The 13,623-nt window shown below is 66.8% G+C and overlaps 1 protein-coding gene across 2 annotated transcripts; it reads right to left on the bottom strand.

Moving 5' to 3' along the window:
- Window positions 1–115: 115 nt before the first annotated feature.
- Window positions 116–10,885, bottom strand: SEPTIN12 (septin 12). 2 transcript variants are annotated; one of them, XM_040590353.1, is made up of 11 exons: window positions 10,707–10,885; window positions 7,239–8,309; window positions 2,430–2,618; window positions 1,947–2,075; window positions 1,717–1,798; window positions 1,484–1,621; window positions 1,259–1,376; window positions 1,087–1,182; window positions 872–968; window positions 597–648; window positions 116–491 (listed from the first exon to the last, which is right to left on the bottom strand). In XM_040590353.1, exons 1-11 carry the CDS (start codon window positions 10,759–10,761, stop codon window positions 347–349), a joined length of 2,172 nt encoding a protein of 723 aa, XP_040446287.1. In that variant the 5' UTR covers window positions 10,762–10,885; the 3' UTR covers window positions 116–346. The 2 variants fall into 2 exon arrangements, with proteins under 2 accessions (XP_040446287.1, XP_040446288.1); XM_040590354.1 differs by lacking the exons at window positions 7,239–8,309; window positions 10,707–10,885 and adding an exon at window positions 5,561–6,118.
- Window positions 10,886–13,623: the final 2,738 nt, after the last annotated feature.

The following is a 13,623-nucleotide window of genomic DNA, read 5'->3' as shown; positions in this document are numbered from 1 at the left end:
CTGGCACCGCACACATCGCGGGGGGGGGGGCGGGGGGTTCGCCCCACAGCCCCAGAGGCTGGAGCAGCACAAGGTGGGCGGCACGTCAGAAATGGAGAGTCCAGCAGGAGGATGATGATGGTGAAGGTTGAAGGCTCCAGCTTCATCTTTAATGCTGTGCAGGGTCCAGGGGGTCTGTGCCCACGGCGGAGCTTGGGGACAAAGGACCTGGGGACCCCAACCCGAGGCAGTCTGGCACTCTCGGGGGGCTCCTCACCCCGGGCAGGGTCCGGGCACAGCCACTGCTGGGCAGGGGATGGGCACTGCTATGGGCGTCCAGCAGCAGCGCCGGGGGGCACGTGGTGGCTCAGAGGTCACTGCTGCCCTCGGCCTTGCCAGGCAGCCCGTTGAGGGGGCTCAGTGCTGGCCGGTTGCTCTCGTTCAGCCGCCGCACACGGTAGCTCTCGTAATGGACGTTGTGGGTGATGTCCTTCAGGTCCTGCAGGTGGGACCTGCCCGGGGTGGCAGCGGGGAGGAAGGGCATCAAGTCACCATCCTCCTTCACCCCGCCATCCCCCCTGTGGGGTGCTGGCCCCCCCACCCCATCCCCCACTCACCGGATCAGCAGGTCCCGCAGGAGGGGGAACTCGCAGTGCGCTGGATTCTCCACTGCAAAACAAGGCAGAGCGGGCAGCAGGGCTGGCAGGGTGCAGGCAGGAGGGCAGGGCAGCGAAGGGATGCCCAGGGAGCACATCCCAGCAGGCTCCAAGTACCACTGGAGCACCGGCACAGCTCCACCCAGGCAGGGATGCACCCACAGGTGCTGCTCCCCGCAGCCCCGGCAGACTCGCCGTACCTGGGGAGGGCTGGGGGTGCGAGGGGCTCTACTCACCTTCAATGATGCCCCATTTGGTCTTGCGGCCCAGCACCCGCTTGCCGTTGACCTGGTGCTCCTGGTCTGCCCCCACCACGGCAAAAGGGATCTTCTCCTGCCGGCACAGAGAAGCGTGCTCACCCTGGGGTGCTGCCAGGCTCCCCCGGGGGTGTCTCTCCCCCACCGTGGTCCCCAGGGACCAGTATCCCCAATCCCAGCATCCCGGCACTCACCCGAATCCTGTCATTCAACACCCTGTCATCTGGGTCCTGGTCAAAGTCCTCTTGCGGGTACACGCTGATGGCGTGAGTCTTCAGGTCCGCCTGGATCTGTGGGATACAGGGCTTGAGCCGGGGCTGGGGGGACACAGGGCACCCTGGGATCCCCTTGGGGACCTGCCCTCACCTGCTGCTTAAACTCTGCCCGTTCCTCCAGGGTGAGCGTGTCAGCTTTGGCGATCACTGGCACCACGTTGACAATCTTACTGAGCCGCCGCATGAATTCTAGGTCCAGCGGGCGCAGCCTGCCAAGGATCACCATCACCCCGGGGTGACCCGCACCACCATCAGCCCAGGGTGACCCACACCACCACACAGGGAACACCCATGGGTGCTGTGAATGGCGACTCACCAGTGACCCGTGGGGGGGATGAAATAGACGCATCCATGGACCCGGGTGTCCGGGATCTTCCTCTTGCGGGTAATGAGGATCTCCTCACGTAGGTACCTCTCATACTGCTCGTTGATGTATTTGATGATGGGGTCCCAGCTGAGGATGAGGAGTTGGGGGACAGCATTTGAGCTCAACCACCACCCCAAACTGCCACCCACCAAGGTGGGGTGCTGCACCTCACTGTGTCCTACCAGTTTTCATTGTTGATCTGGTCCCCAAAGCCCGGTGTATCCGTCACCGTCAGCTTCATCTTCACGCCCTTCTCCTCGATGACTGTGGGGCAGAGATATGGGTCAGTGGGGACCAAGCATGGGGGAGGAGGGGACCGGGGAGGAGGCTGAATCCCTGGTTTCAGACCCACCCCTGGCCCCCAGCTTCTCCCCAGGGTTGGTGGGACAGAATCTCATGGCAGAGACCTTACCATGGGTGACGGACTGCAGCTGCACTGTTTTGGGGATGCGTTCCTCCTGGCTGGGCTGCGAGGCTTTGCGGCTCACCTTGGACTTGAAGAGAGTGTTCACCATCGTTGACTTCCCCAGCCCGCTCTGCCCTGTGAGGACACCGGCTCTTTGTTGTTGTCTGTCCTGCCTCCCCCATCCCCCCACACCGGGAAATTAATTCCCCCAGGGTAGTAACACCTTGGTATCCATTTGGGATAGCTCTGGTTTAACCCATGAATAAATTTATTCCCCAAGGCAATAACCCCTTGGTACCCATTTCAGAGCATCCCGGAGGTTGAGACGAGCTCACCCATCAGCATTACTGTGTTATGGGGTGCGGGGTGTTGCTCCTTTTCTGATTATTGATGCTTAAATCCCTTAAAAGCATCATTTCCCCCAACATGGCAGCATCAGAGCCAGGAATCCTGCCCCAACAGGGAGCAAACCCCGTGCCCAGTGCTCACCCACAACCATGATGTTGAACTCAAAGCCCGTCTTCATGGTTTTGATTTTCATCTGGTCGAGCACGGCTTCGATTCCCACATAACCGAAGAGCTGGCAGCCCGCCGGGCTGGGTGCCACGCTGGGGGGCATCTCCTCCTCCGGCATGGCCGATGGCTCCATGCTGCGCTCCTCAGGCTCCAGGCTGCTCCCTGCATGGGTGGGCAAAGGCGGGTGAGCCCAGACCCCCTCAGTGCCCACCCCTCTGCCAGCACCGTTGCCCCAGCAGCAGCCGTCCCGGTGGGCATGCAGCCCCGTCACATTCCTGGCAGCCAGCGAGGCTCGGCATGGCAACGGGGCATGTCACCCCCCCTGGGTGGAGGGGGACGGGGAGGTGCCATAGTGGTATCCTCGGGGTGCCCGTGCCACCGGGCAGCCCTGTCCACCCTCTGTCATACCACCGGTTGCTCTGCGAGGTGGTTCCATCGGGGACCGTGGCCACCGCTGGCACCCTTCACCCAGCCCACGCTGCCACCCACACTGAGGCCACCTCCTGCAGTACCCACTGTGGCCCTGGTGCACCTGGGGAGCTCCAGGCTTGGGGCAGGACATGCCACCCACGTTGTACCCTACATTGGCCCCTGCCAGGGTGAGGGGCACCCGCCTGCAGCCATGGAGGGAGGGGGGGCTGGGGAGGGGCAGCGCAGGCACCAGCACAATCCCAAGCCCTGGGGACATGCAGGCTTTTCCCGGGGAACCCTGCCTAGAGCGTGCCCCAACTTGGGGGCCACCAGAGCCCTGCGCCCGCCTCAGCCCTTTGTGTGGCAGCTTGGGGGGCCCCCAAGCCCTTTCTTCCTCCCCCTCCTCCTCCTGCTGCCCGGCATGGCCATTGTTCAGGTCCTACCTCGGCGCCGCGGTGCCCTCACTCAGCACCCCGCTACGGTCAGGGGGGGTCCCTTGCCCGCCATCAACATCCTTGCCTCCATCAGCGCCGCAGCCCGTCCCCCTTCTCCCCGCCAGCCCCTGGCTGGCACCAAACCCGTCTCTGGCGAAGCTGCCGCTCCCACGCATGACCAGCATGGCAATATCCCTCCCCCCTCCCTCTCCCCCCGCAGCCCCCCTCCCCGCCACAGCCAAGCCCCTGCGCTGAGTTTACCAGTTGCCCAGCGGGGTGGGGAAAGTGCCCACCCAGCACCGCTCAGACTCCAGCCAGGCCAGCATGGACACCGACCCCAGCCCAGGGATGCTGTGTGTGTCCCCCCATCACAGCACCCATCACCTTCACCCCCATGGGTGGCTGCAGTGGCACCAAATGGGAGCGCTCAACTTGCGGGTACCATCCCTGCTGGCACCCACCGGCTGTCTGGCACCAGGGATCACCCTGCACCATGCCCCTTCAGCAGCACCCATGCCCAGCCCCGGTGCACATGGTGGGGCAAGGTGAGGTGGTGGTCCTGCCCCCCACCCCGCTGCCGCAGTGCCCCACAGCGCCTGCGTCCCCCCATGCCGCAGCCTCCCCGCCTGCCACATATGTGCCAACCAGTTCTTGGCGTTGGCGAGGCTCAGGCGGCAGCTTGCTGACGGCTGAGGCTGCCGAGTTGGCCTGCCGGGGCCGCGGCCCTGTGCCACGTAGCCTGGGGACCAGGGACATGTGGGCAGGGTCCGGCCCCAGCCAGCCCAGAGGCACCAGGAGATGATGGAGCCAAACATGCCCGTTGCCACAGCAACAGCATCCCAGCGTGGGGGGAAACGCAGCACCCTGTGCTCACTGGTGGGTGCAAACCCACCACCTCGCCAGGGTGACAGCAGGAGCACAGCCAGGCAGCAGGTGCTCAGGAAGCTGGCAGCGTTGGGGACAACAGTGCTGTGTGTCCCAGCTCCCCCCACGGGAGTTCTAGGAAGTGGTGAAACAGCTGGGGACTTCCTGGTGACAGTGGTGACACCCAGTTGGGGGGGGGTGAGGGTGGACGACGAGGGCGGGGTGCTGGGACTCCCCCCGCCTCCCCGATGCTCACCTGGGCATGCCACTGCTCCCAGGGCACACTGGCCCCCTGTACCCCCACCCTGGTCCCTGCCAGCCCTGGCAGCTGCCAGACAGAGCCAGAACCAAGTGATGCAGCCACTGCCTGGAGCCACCCAGGGTGGCCAGCCCCCACAGGCAGGGTGCAGTGCTTGCACCCCCCCCCAGCTCCCTGGGGTGCTCCCCAGGGTGCAGCACCCATGCAAGGGCCCAGCCATCACACGTTGCCTTGTGCCAGTGGCATGGCCAAGCAGGCACATACAGCTGGAGGGGTGGTGGGCAGAACCATGGGGCACATGGCAGCGCTGAGTGCTGCACCCACAACTGCCTCCCCCGTGGGGCCAGAGCCCCCCACATCCCTGCCCTTGCTGCCAAGACCCATCAGCGATGGCCAGCAGCTGGGTGGCCACATGGAAGCTCTTCGGCATCACCACGCACCTCCAGGGCGAAGGGCTCCTGCAGCCAGACCTGTTCGAGGACTCATTAAAGATGCCCTTGTTTTCCAGGCAGGGACAAGTAATCCCGGGTCCATGGTGTCCTCCACAGTTTTAATTACTGATGCGGGGCTAATTGGCCAGTTCCCTGGGGAAGCCTGTAATAAGGCTCTGGGGGTGGAGGGTGCTGGGAGAGGATGAGCCGGGAGTGGAACTCCCAGCCCGGCTGCTCGCCGTTGTGCCGAACTGGGCATCGGATGTGGAAAGCTTGGCTCCCGATGGGGTGGGCACGGGGAGATGACCCCTCTGGCAAAGGGATGGAGGATTTTGGGGATGTGGACGGAGAGCTGCCCACTACACTGGCAAGGAGTTCACTGCAGCTCTACCTGCCTGGCTGAGCACAACCCAGAAACGCCAGTGCCTCTCCCAGCACCAAACACAACCCAAGGGGACAGCGGTGACAAAACCCATCTGCGGCCAGACCCGGAGCCAGCCTGCCCGGCTCGCCGTGGTGCAGGCGGGAGCCACGGCACAGGGCTGGGGACCGCTGGCTGCTGGCGATGAGCAGAAGCAGAAGTGATCCACCGAGTGAAACCCCGCGCCCCGCAGCACCGCCTGCCTGCTGGGTACCTGGGGGGCTCACCAGCAGCACCCCCTGCCCACACGCTGCCCTGCCCGCTGCCGCCCCGACCATCCCTACCTGGGCAAGCCGGCCCAAGCCGGGGCTGCTGCTGCTGCTGCGAGCTGGTCACCGGGGCCAAATGGCTCCTGGGGTGCAAGGCGGGGAGGGCGGCTGCAGCCCACGGCTCCTCCTCCGATCCTCCTCCTCCTCCTCCTCGCCCCAGGCCCTGCGTGGGTGACCCGGGCGCTCTCTCGGCGTGGAAGTGAAACACGGCGGCTGCCGGCTTGCTCGGCACGTACTCCCATGGGGCACGGGACCGAGCATGCCACACTGACCCACGGCCACCCACGCACGGGTGCCAACGGCTGGGGGCCACGATGGCCTCCTGGGAGAGGAAACTGTGCGTCCCCACCTCTTCCTGGCAGAGAAACCGCTGTGGCCGAGCAGCGCCTGCCAGTCCCGTGCCATCTGCAGGGCAGCCGGTGCCCACACGATGCCTGCCAGCTCCTGCCCTGCTCCTCAGCCTGGGCATGCCACGCTCAGCCACCCTGCCGTCACCCCAGCTTGTCCCTGAGCACTGACCCCATCATCCTGGCTCATCCCTGAGCACTGTTCCCATCACCCCAGTTCAGCCCTGAGCACTGTCCCCCTCTGTCCCCATCATCCTGGCTCATCCCTGAGCACTGTCCCCATCGCCCCGGTTCAGCCCTGAGCACTGTCCCCCTTTGTCCCCATCACCCCCGCTTGGCCCCGAGCACTGTCCCCTCCGCCCTGGCCGGGTGCCGTGGGCAGTGGTGGCCGGTGGGGCAGCCAGGCTGGCTGGGCAGCGCGGCCACGGGCATTGCTGGGGGATGATTCACCCCAGCCCGGGGCAGATGTATGGATGCCTTCACCGGCGTCAGTACTTAGAGCCCGGCGACGGCGGCTCTCATGACACCCCAGCGAGACGGGCAATGAACCCCAAGCACTTAAACAGGGAGCACCGGCAGCAGCGGCCATCTCCGGCCACACCAGTGCCCTCCAGCCTTCCCCGGAGCAGCCGCTGGGAAGAGGGACACTGGGGGTCCCCTACCCCATGCTTGGAGATGGGCATAGGCTCGGCCATGCCCACACCGGCACGGTGGGAGCCAGAGGTGCGGCTGTGCCGGGGAGCCCCGCATCCTTCCCCCCGGCACGAGGCACGCGCCGAGCACGCCCGAGCACACCTTGGCCCCCCGCCACCTCCTCCACCCCCACGGGAAGGGAGGAACAGGATCCGTCCCCGTGCCAAGGCAAGGAGGGATGAGAGAGGAAAAAAGCGCTGGATGCGGGACAAGATCACGGCGATAGCCGGCACGCGCAGGGCCCCGGCGCTCGGCCGCCAATGGGGCACATGTGTCCCGACCTGTCTTCCCGCGCTGGGGAAAACAATTAGTGCTGGGGCGGCGTGGGAAGCTCGCCAGGCACCCCGGGGCCAGGCGGGCCGGGAGTGCTGCCAGTGCCGCACTCAGTTCCGCGCCGCACAGCCCCCCCGCTAGACACCACGCACCACGCCGGGCGGCATCCAATGTGCCCCACGGCCCTGGTGGGGAGCAGCGAGCCGGTGGGGCTCATTCTGTTCCCAGTGTCACCATCACCCTGCTTCAATGCCAACCCTGGCATCAGCAGTGCCAGGGTGGCTGGAGGCAGCAGGGCTCAGCGGGGGGTTCTGGCAGCACCACCCCCGGCAAGGGGGTCCCAGTGGGAAGAAAGGAGGGGGGACAGGAGCAAGTCCTACCGTGCTCTGGCGTCACCGCAGCCCAGCCGCCATCTGCAGCATCACCAGGAGCCATTGCCACCACGCAGGGTCGCCGCAGCCCCGCCAGCCCAGCGCTGGGGGGGTTTGCCCTGATTCCAGTGGCCGCTGCCAGAGTCCCCAGGGCCGGTACCAGCACCAGACCCCCAAGGAAGGTGGGCTGGGAGCTCACTTGCACCGTCTGCGGCTGGGACACCAGCTTGAAGGTGGTGGCTTGGGGGGCTGGCAGCCCCCCAGCCCTCCCTGGGGAAGGGGCGGTGGGGGCCGAGGGTGCCTCCCCCTGGCCCCGGGCGAGCGGCAGGGGCCGGCATGCTGGGCTGGGGCTGGCGCTGAGGCTGACCCTCAGCTGTGGCCGGGGCAGGGTGCGGGGGGCCACATCCCACCCTCCTGGCAGCTGCCCCCCCGGCCCCTCAGGGAGTGTGAGCAGCCCTGGGGCTTCCTCGGTGCCATCATATGGGGCCAGGGAGGAGGAAGGCTGGTGGGTGAGAGGCTGAGTGGCAGAGCTCCGGCTGCCCCATGGCAGGGGGTCCAGCTGGGGGGTCCCCACCCCTGGCTCCTCAGCGATGTGCAGGTCCAGCGCTGGCAGTGAGCCGTGGCTGGCGGCAGCCCCACAGAGGGGATGCTCCAGTTCTGCTGGGAAGACGCTGTTATGGGACGGGACCTTCTTCAAGCTGGGGCCGGTAGCTGTGGGGGAGCCTGGTGGCTGGGGGGGCCCCGTGGGCGCAGGGCTCTCCAGGCTGGAGGATGAGCTGCGGAGACTTTCGCCGTCACTGCCCGGCCCCGCAATGAAGCCCTGGTGAGTCTGGAAGGAGGTGATGCGGGTGATGCCGGTGCTGGCGCTGCTGTTGGTTCGGCCAGCGGAGAGGCTGGTGCTGAGCCGGCTGTGCAGCACTGGGCTGGGAGCTGGGCTGGGGCCGGCAGCGGTGCCTGAGCGGGGCGGGTGGTCGGGCTGCAGCGGCCGGCAGCTCTCACCAGTGCCCAAGGGCAGCGGGGACACCAGTGGGGAGCCGGACGCCTCGTCCCCATCCTCCACCTCAAAGGACTTCTTCAGTGCTGGGGACAGAGAGAGATGCTGACATGAGAGTGGCACCCGATGGCACCCATGGCCAGGCACCCACCCCCGCCAGCCCCCTGGCCAGCCCTGTACATGGGCCCCCCAGCCGTGCTGTGCGGTGCCAGCACCCCGAGGTGCCCCTGCGCAGCCAGGTGCCAAGGGGCCATCTGTGTGCCCATCCCGCATGGGAACCCTGCTCGATGCCGGCAGCCTCCGGCTCTGCCGCATTGTTCCCCGCGGGTTTGATCATTGTTGCCGGTTTATCTGTGCCCGGCCTGCCCTGGCTCCCGCAGCACACTGCCCGCTTTATTCCCCCTGTAAGAGATCCAGCCGAGTAACCGGATCCCCCCGCCGGACCCTCTCCCCCTGTATCCATCCAAACAGCCGGGCTGGGAAGGATTGCGGCCCCTTACAGAGCATTAACCCTGAAGCCTACTGATGGCGAGGCAGCCCAGAGCTATCGCTGCAGCCTCCCACACGGCTTCCCAGCAGTGGTGGCAACCACGACCCCATGGCACGGCCCTGGGGCTGCTGCTAGTGCAAATGTGCCTCCCACTCCCCGGACCCCCCTGCCACCCCACAGGCATCACAGCGCCTGGCTCCAGTGCACAGCCTCCTGCCTGAGCGGAGCGGGTGCTGGGTGCTTGGCAGCGGTGGGTGGCTCCTCTCCCCCCCTGGGCACCGCAGCCTGGCTGGGCACCACCGTGGCAGGTCTGAGCAGCCGGGACCCCCGAGAAGCCCCTGTGGTGTAGCCGCCCCCTCCCTCCCTCCAGCCGCAGTACGAGGCCCCCCCCAAGAGCCGTGCTCCTGCCAGCTCTGCCAAAGCAGCACCGTCGGGTGCCGGCAGCTGGTTCCCCGGCCCCCGGGAGAGCATGGGGGGCCCAGACCCCCCCCCCAGGCAGCCTTCCTCATCCCCGCTGCCAAGCACGGGTGGCTGCCTCCGGCGGGGAGGCTGAGGGGGGGTGGCCCCCACTGCGCCCCACCACCCCCACCGTGTCGGCACGTGCGCCAGCCTGCCCCAGCATGGCACTGCCGGCACGAGGCCGACCTCACCCTCCTCTTCCTCAGCCCTGTGGCTGCTGCCTGGGCTCGGCCACAGTGCTGGGGGCAGTGGGGTGGGGGGGTCCCGTCCCTGCCCCCTCCCCAGCTCACCTCTGTGCCCGGGGCTGGGCAGGGGTCAGGGGCCAGGGTGCAGGCACTGCTAATAACAGCTCCCCCGGGCAGGTATTTCTCCAGCCGGTTCTGCTTGGTCAGGCTGCTGGGGGGGCCATGGGGCCGGCAACCCCCCTACCCCGTGTCATGCGTCACCCCACACCTGCCCCTGGCCCCTGGCCATCCGCACCCAGAGCCTGCCCAGAGTGACGGGGTGGGTGGGGGGCAGCAACGGGGGGGTGCAGAGAAGGTGTGGGGTGGCAGGGGGTTTAGGGGGAATGGGAGGGGGTGGGGGGGATGTTGAGGCATGGGGGGGAATGGCAGGGGGATATTGGGGAATGGCAGGAGGTAGAGGGGGGCTGACAGGGGTATAAGGCAGGGGGGTGGCAGGAGCATACGGGGGGGATGGGGGGATAGCAGGGGGGATGGCAGGGGGGATTGGGGGATGGCAGGGGCATATGGGGGGATGGTGGGGGGAGAAGGCAGGGGGTATGGGGGGGATAGCAGGGGCATATGGGAGGATGGCAGGGTGTGTGGGGGGATAGCAGGGGCATATGGGGGGAATGGGGTGGACAGATGGCAGGGGGCATGGAGGGGGATATGGGGGTGTCAGGAGCCGGGGGCCAGCCGGCAGCGGCGGGGTTAAGGTGCCCGGGGTAGGTGCACACATTCCTCCCCGGCGAGTGCAGCAGCAGCCCCGGGGTCGGGTTTCGCCGCCCCCCCCCCCCCGCCCCCCCCCCCCCCGGCCTCCGGGAAGCGGCCGGGGCCGATCGCGGGCGGGAGGAAGGCAAACCCGCCCGGGGGGGGCACGGGGGTGCACGGCGGGACGCGGCCCTCGGCTCCCCCCGGCCACCGGCCCGGGGCGGGGGGCGCTTGTACCGGGGGGGGGTTGCATCCCACGCCCCCCCTCCCCCTCCGTGCGCCCCATCAGGCACAAGCCAGCAGGCGCGCTCTGCCGGGGGCAGCCCCCGGGGGGGTCGGGGGTAGGGAGCAGCCCCCCACGACACACAACCCCCGGGGGCGGGCGGAGAGCAGCCCCCACGACACGCAGCCCCCGGCGGGAAGAGAGCAGCCCCCACCCGCGATGCTCAGCTCCTGGGGGGCATCCCATGCCCACCCCCAGACGCCCAGCCCCAGCAGCATCCCCCCCTCGATACCCATCCCTGAGGGCATCCCCCCGCGCTGTACCCAGCCCCGAGTGGGGGTCGCAGCCCCCGGGGGGGGTCTCGCAGCCCCAGCCGCACCTTCGAAGTCGGAGAGGATCCCGTCCAGGTGCTCTTTGACGGAGAACCGAGCCATGCCGGGGCGGGGGGGGGCCGGCGGCTGCCGCCCACCCGCGACACCCGCATGAGGAGGGGGCAGCACCGGGGGAGCGGAGCGGAGCCGCGGCTGAGCCCGCCGAGCCCCGCGACGGGACGGGCCGGCGCCGGCTGCCCTCGGCGGGGAGGGGAAGGGGGAGGGGACCGCCGGGGGGAGGGGAGGGGGGAGGTGCTGCCTGCGCCCCCGCCCCGACCGGACCCCCCTCCACGGCTCCCCGGAGCCCCGCCGCCCCTCTCTCACCACGCCGGGCCGTGCCCCGCGCTGCCGCAGCGCCCCCCCCCCCCCCCCCCCCCCCCCGAGCAGGGGGCGCCCCCCGCCCGCCGCCCCGCAGCTGCGGAGCCCACGCGTGGCCCGGCCCCACGGCGCTCCCCTTCCCCAGGGGCACCCATGACCCTGGCCCTGCTGTGGGTGCTGCCCGTGCCCGCACTGCGGCGGGGGGGGGCCCGGGAAGACTGGGGGATGGGGGGGTCTGGCCGTGCGGGGTGCCAGGTGGGTTATGCAACCGGCTGCCCCAGTTTGGAGTTCCCAGTTTGGAGCTGGGGCAGGCAGGGCTGGGTGGGTGGGTTGCGGGGGAGTCTGCCAGGGGTCGTGTCCTGTGCCCGGGCTCCTGGAGCATCCTTGGGGTCCGTGCTCCCCATGAACATTCCTGGGGGTCCTGCCCGCGGCACGACCCCCGAGGCCATGCAGGCAGCACCCCAGGGTGAGGGTCCGCACTAGGACAGCCCCCCCCTTAGCCCTACGGGGTGCTCAGGGTGAGGGCCATAATCCATTCCCCTCCCACCCGGGCTGCCAAGGGTTAACCTCATCCCAGCCCTGTCCCGGGATCGGCAGCAGATGTGGAAGGGAAGGAGCTGGAAATCCCTTCCCCAGACTGGGGTCCCGCGGTGTGGGCCCACCACCCCCCAACAAACCCCCGGCAGCTGCAGTGCATCCCTGTGCTGGGTCTGGGGGGGGGCACACGGGGGGTCTGGGCTGGGGGGCACAGCCGGGCCCCAGCCCCACGGGGTCCCGCCGGATCTGGCCCTGCTGCATCCTCCTTGTCCTGTGGAACAGGGCCACCGTGGCCCTGGTCATGGCCGGGTTTTGGGGGCATCTGGAAGTTTCGGGGGCATCCAGAGGTGCCCACTGGCTCCCCGGGGAAGAGGCCGGGTGGGCTCTCACCCACCACCCTGTAGCTTTTTGGGGGGCAGGGGGGGTGGGCTGGGGCAGCGCTGGTGCCCTGGGGGTCACACCGGGCAAGGGTCAGATCCAAGGAGCCCCTGGGGAAGAGCCTCCCCCCCCACTTTCCCACCAGCTTTGTCCCTCTACAGCTCCTGCAGGTGCAGAAGAAGCCCACCGAGCTGGGTGGCAGGGGCCAGAGGGCCCCCTGCACCCACAGGGTGCTCCATGCCCACCCTGGGGCTGCAAGCACCCATCACCACAGTGGGACCCCACAATGGGACCCCACAGCCCCTGGCACCCCAGCCAGGGCCCAGCCTGGTGCCCGTGCCGGCAGCCAGAGCATCCCACCCCAGCAGGGCAGACGCCGGAGCCCCGCAGCGGGGTTTAGAGCAGCATTTCAGCAGGAGCTCAGCTTCCCCGAGGGGTTTTGGAGCTACGAAAGCTCCACAAATCTCTAACCTTATTAGAGATACATTTATTTATATGCATTTAATTTTTTCATAATAAATAGGAACTGCGGGCCGCCTGCAGCTACCCAGAGGCTCGCTAGTGCAGTGCCAAGCCCCTGCCATGCCTAGAAGAGCAGTTCGGAGCAGCTCCGGAGCTGTTCGGAAGGATGCGGAGATCTTCAGAGCTTTAGGGCTTTTCTGGAGCAGCTTCCGAGAGGTTGGAGAGGTTTCAAGACACTTAGAGACCTTTTCAGAGGACGTGCAGAAGAGCTCGAGTGCTTCTCAGCAGCTACCCATATTTTTCTATGAGTTTTAGAGCAGCTTTGGAACAGCACGGAGCCGTGTCAGAGCTGCTTACCGCCTCCTCGGCATCAGTCCGAGGGGTTTTAGGGTGGTTTCAAACTGTTTGGAGAAGTTTAGAGACGTTCCTGGAAAAGCTTTAATGCTGTTGAGAGGTTCCTTAGAAAGGTCTCAGGGATTTTCAGGGGCCTTTCAGAGGGTGTTAGAGCACTTGAGGCATTTCACAGCCAGGCAGAGGAGGCAGAGTGCTTCAGAGCTGCTACAAGGTCTTTCCTACCATCCATTTTGAGCTGCTTCAAGGAGTTTGAGAAGAGTTAGAGAACTTTAAGAGCTACTTTGAACTGCTTTAAGCAGTTTTAGCATCTCGGAGCCTTTCAGGGCTGGTTTGAGGAGCCTGAGAGCTATTTGAGCAATTCAAGTGCTTCAGCGCTGCCCAGAGGTCCCATCCTTCCAGAGCTCGGAGCTGTTCAGGGGCAGTTCACAGCTCCTTGAAGCCTCCCAGCACCGCACTGATGCCCCCGGAGCCGTTTACTTACCCGGGTTCTGCAGCAGCCTCAAGCTGTTGGAGGTTGAGCTTTGCAGAGGAATTTTTAGAGGATTTTTTTTAGCGTGTTTAGAGAAATCTTGGTGCACACTAGAGCTGCTTGAAGGGGTACAGAGCTGCTTGGAGTGCTACAGAGCTGTTTTAGAGACGCTCGGGGATGTTTTAGAGCAGCTCGGTGCTGCTCAGAGCAGTTCTGAGGAGCGTGGAGCAGTTTGAAATAACTTGGGGCGTCTTAAGAGAGCTCAATGCATGTTCGAGGCACTTCCCAGCAGGCAGAGGCACTCAGAGTTCTTTGCAGCTGCTCCGGGTGCTCCAGGGCTGCTCGGAGGAGTTCAGAGCAAGAGTCTGGAGTCACCCGGAGGCACCCCAGGAGTGGGGAGGGTATTT

This window comes from Falco naumanni, chromosome 4, assembly GCF_017639655.2.
Source record: "Falco naumanni isolate bFalNau1 chromosome 4, bFalNau1.pat, whole genome shotgun sequence".
Taxonomy (NCBI): Eukaryota; Metazoa; Chordata; class Aves; order Falconiformes; family Falconidae; genus Falco; species Falco naumanni.
Note: the sequence above shows the minus strand (reverse complement) of the source record. Positions and strands in the feature narration are given on the sequence as shown.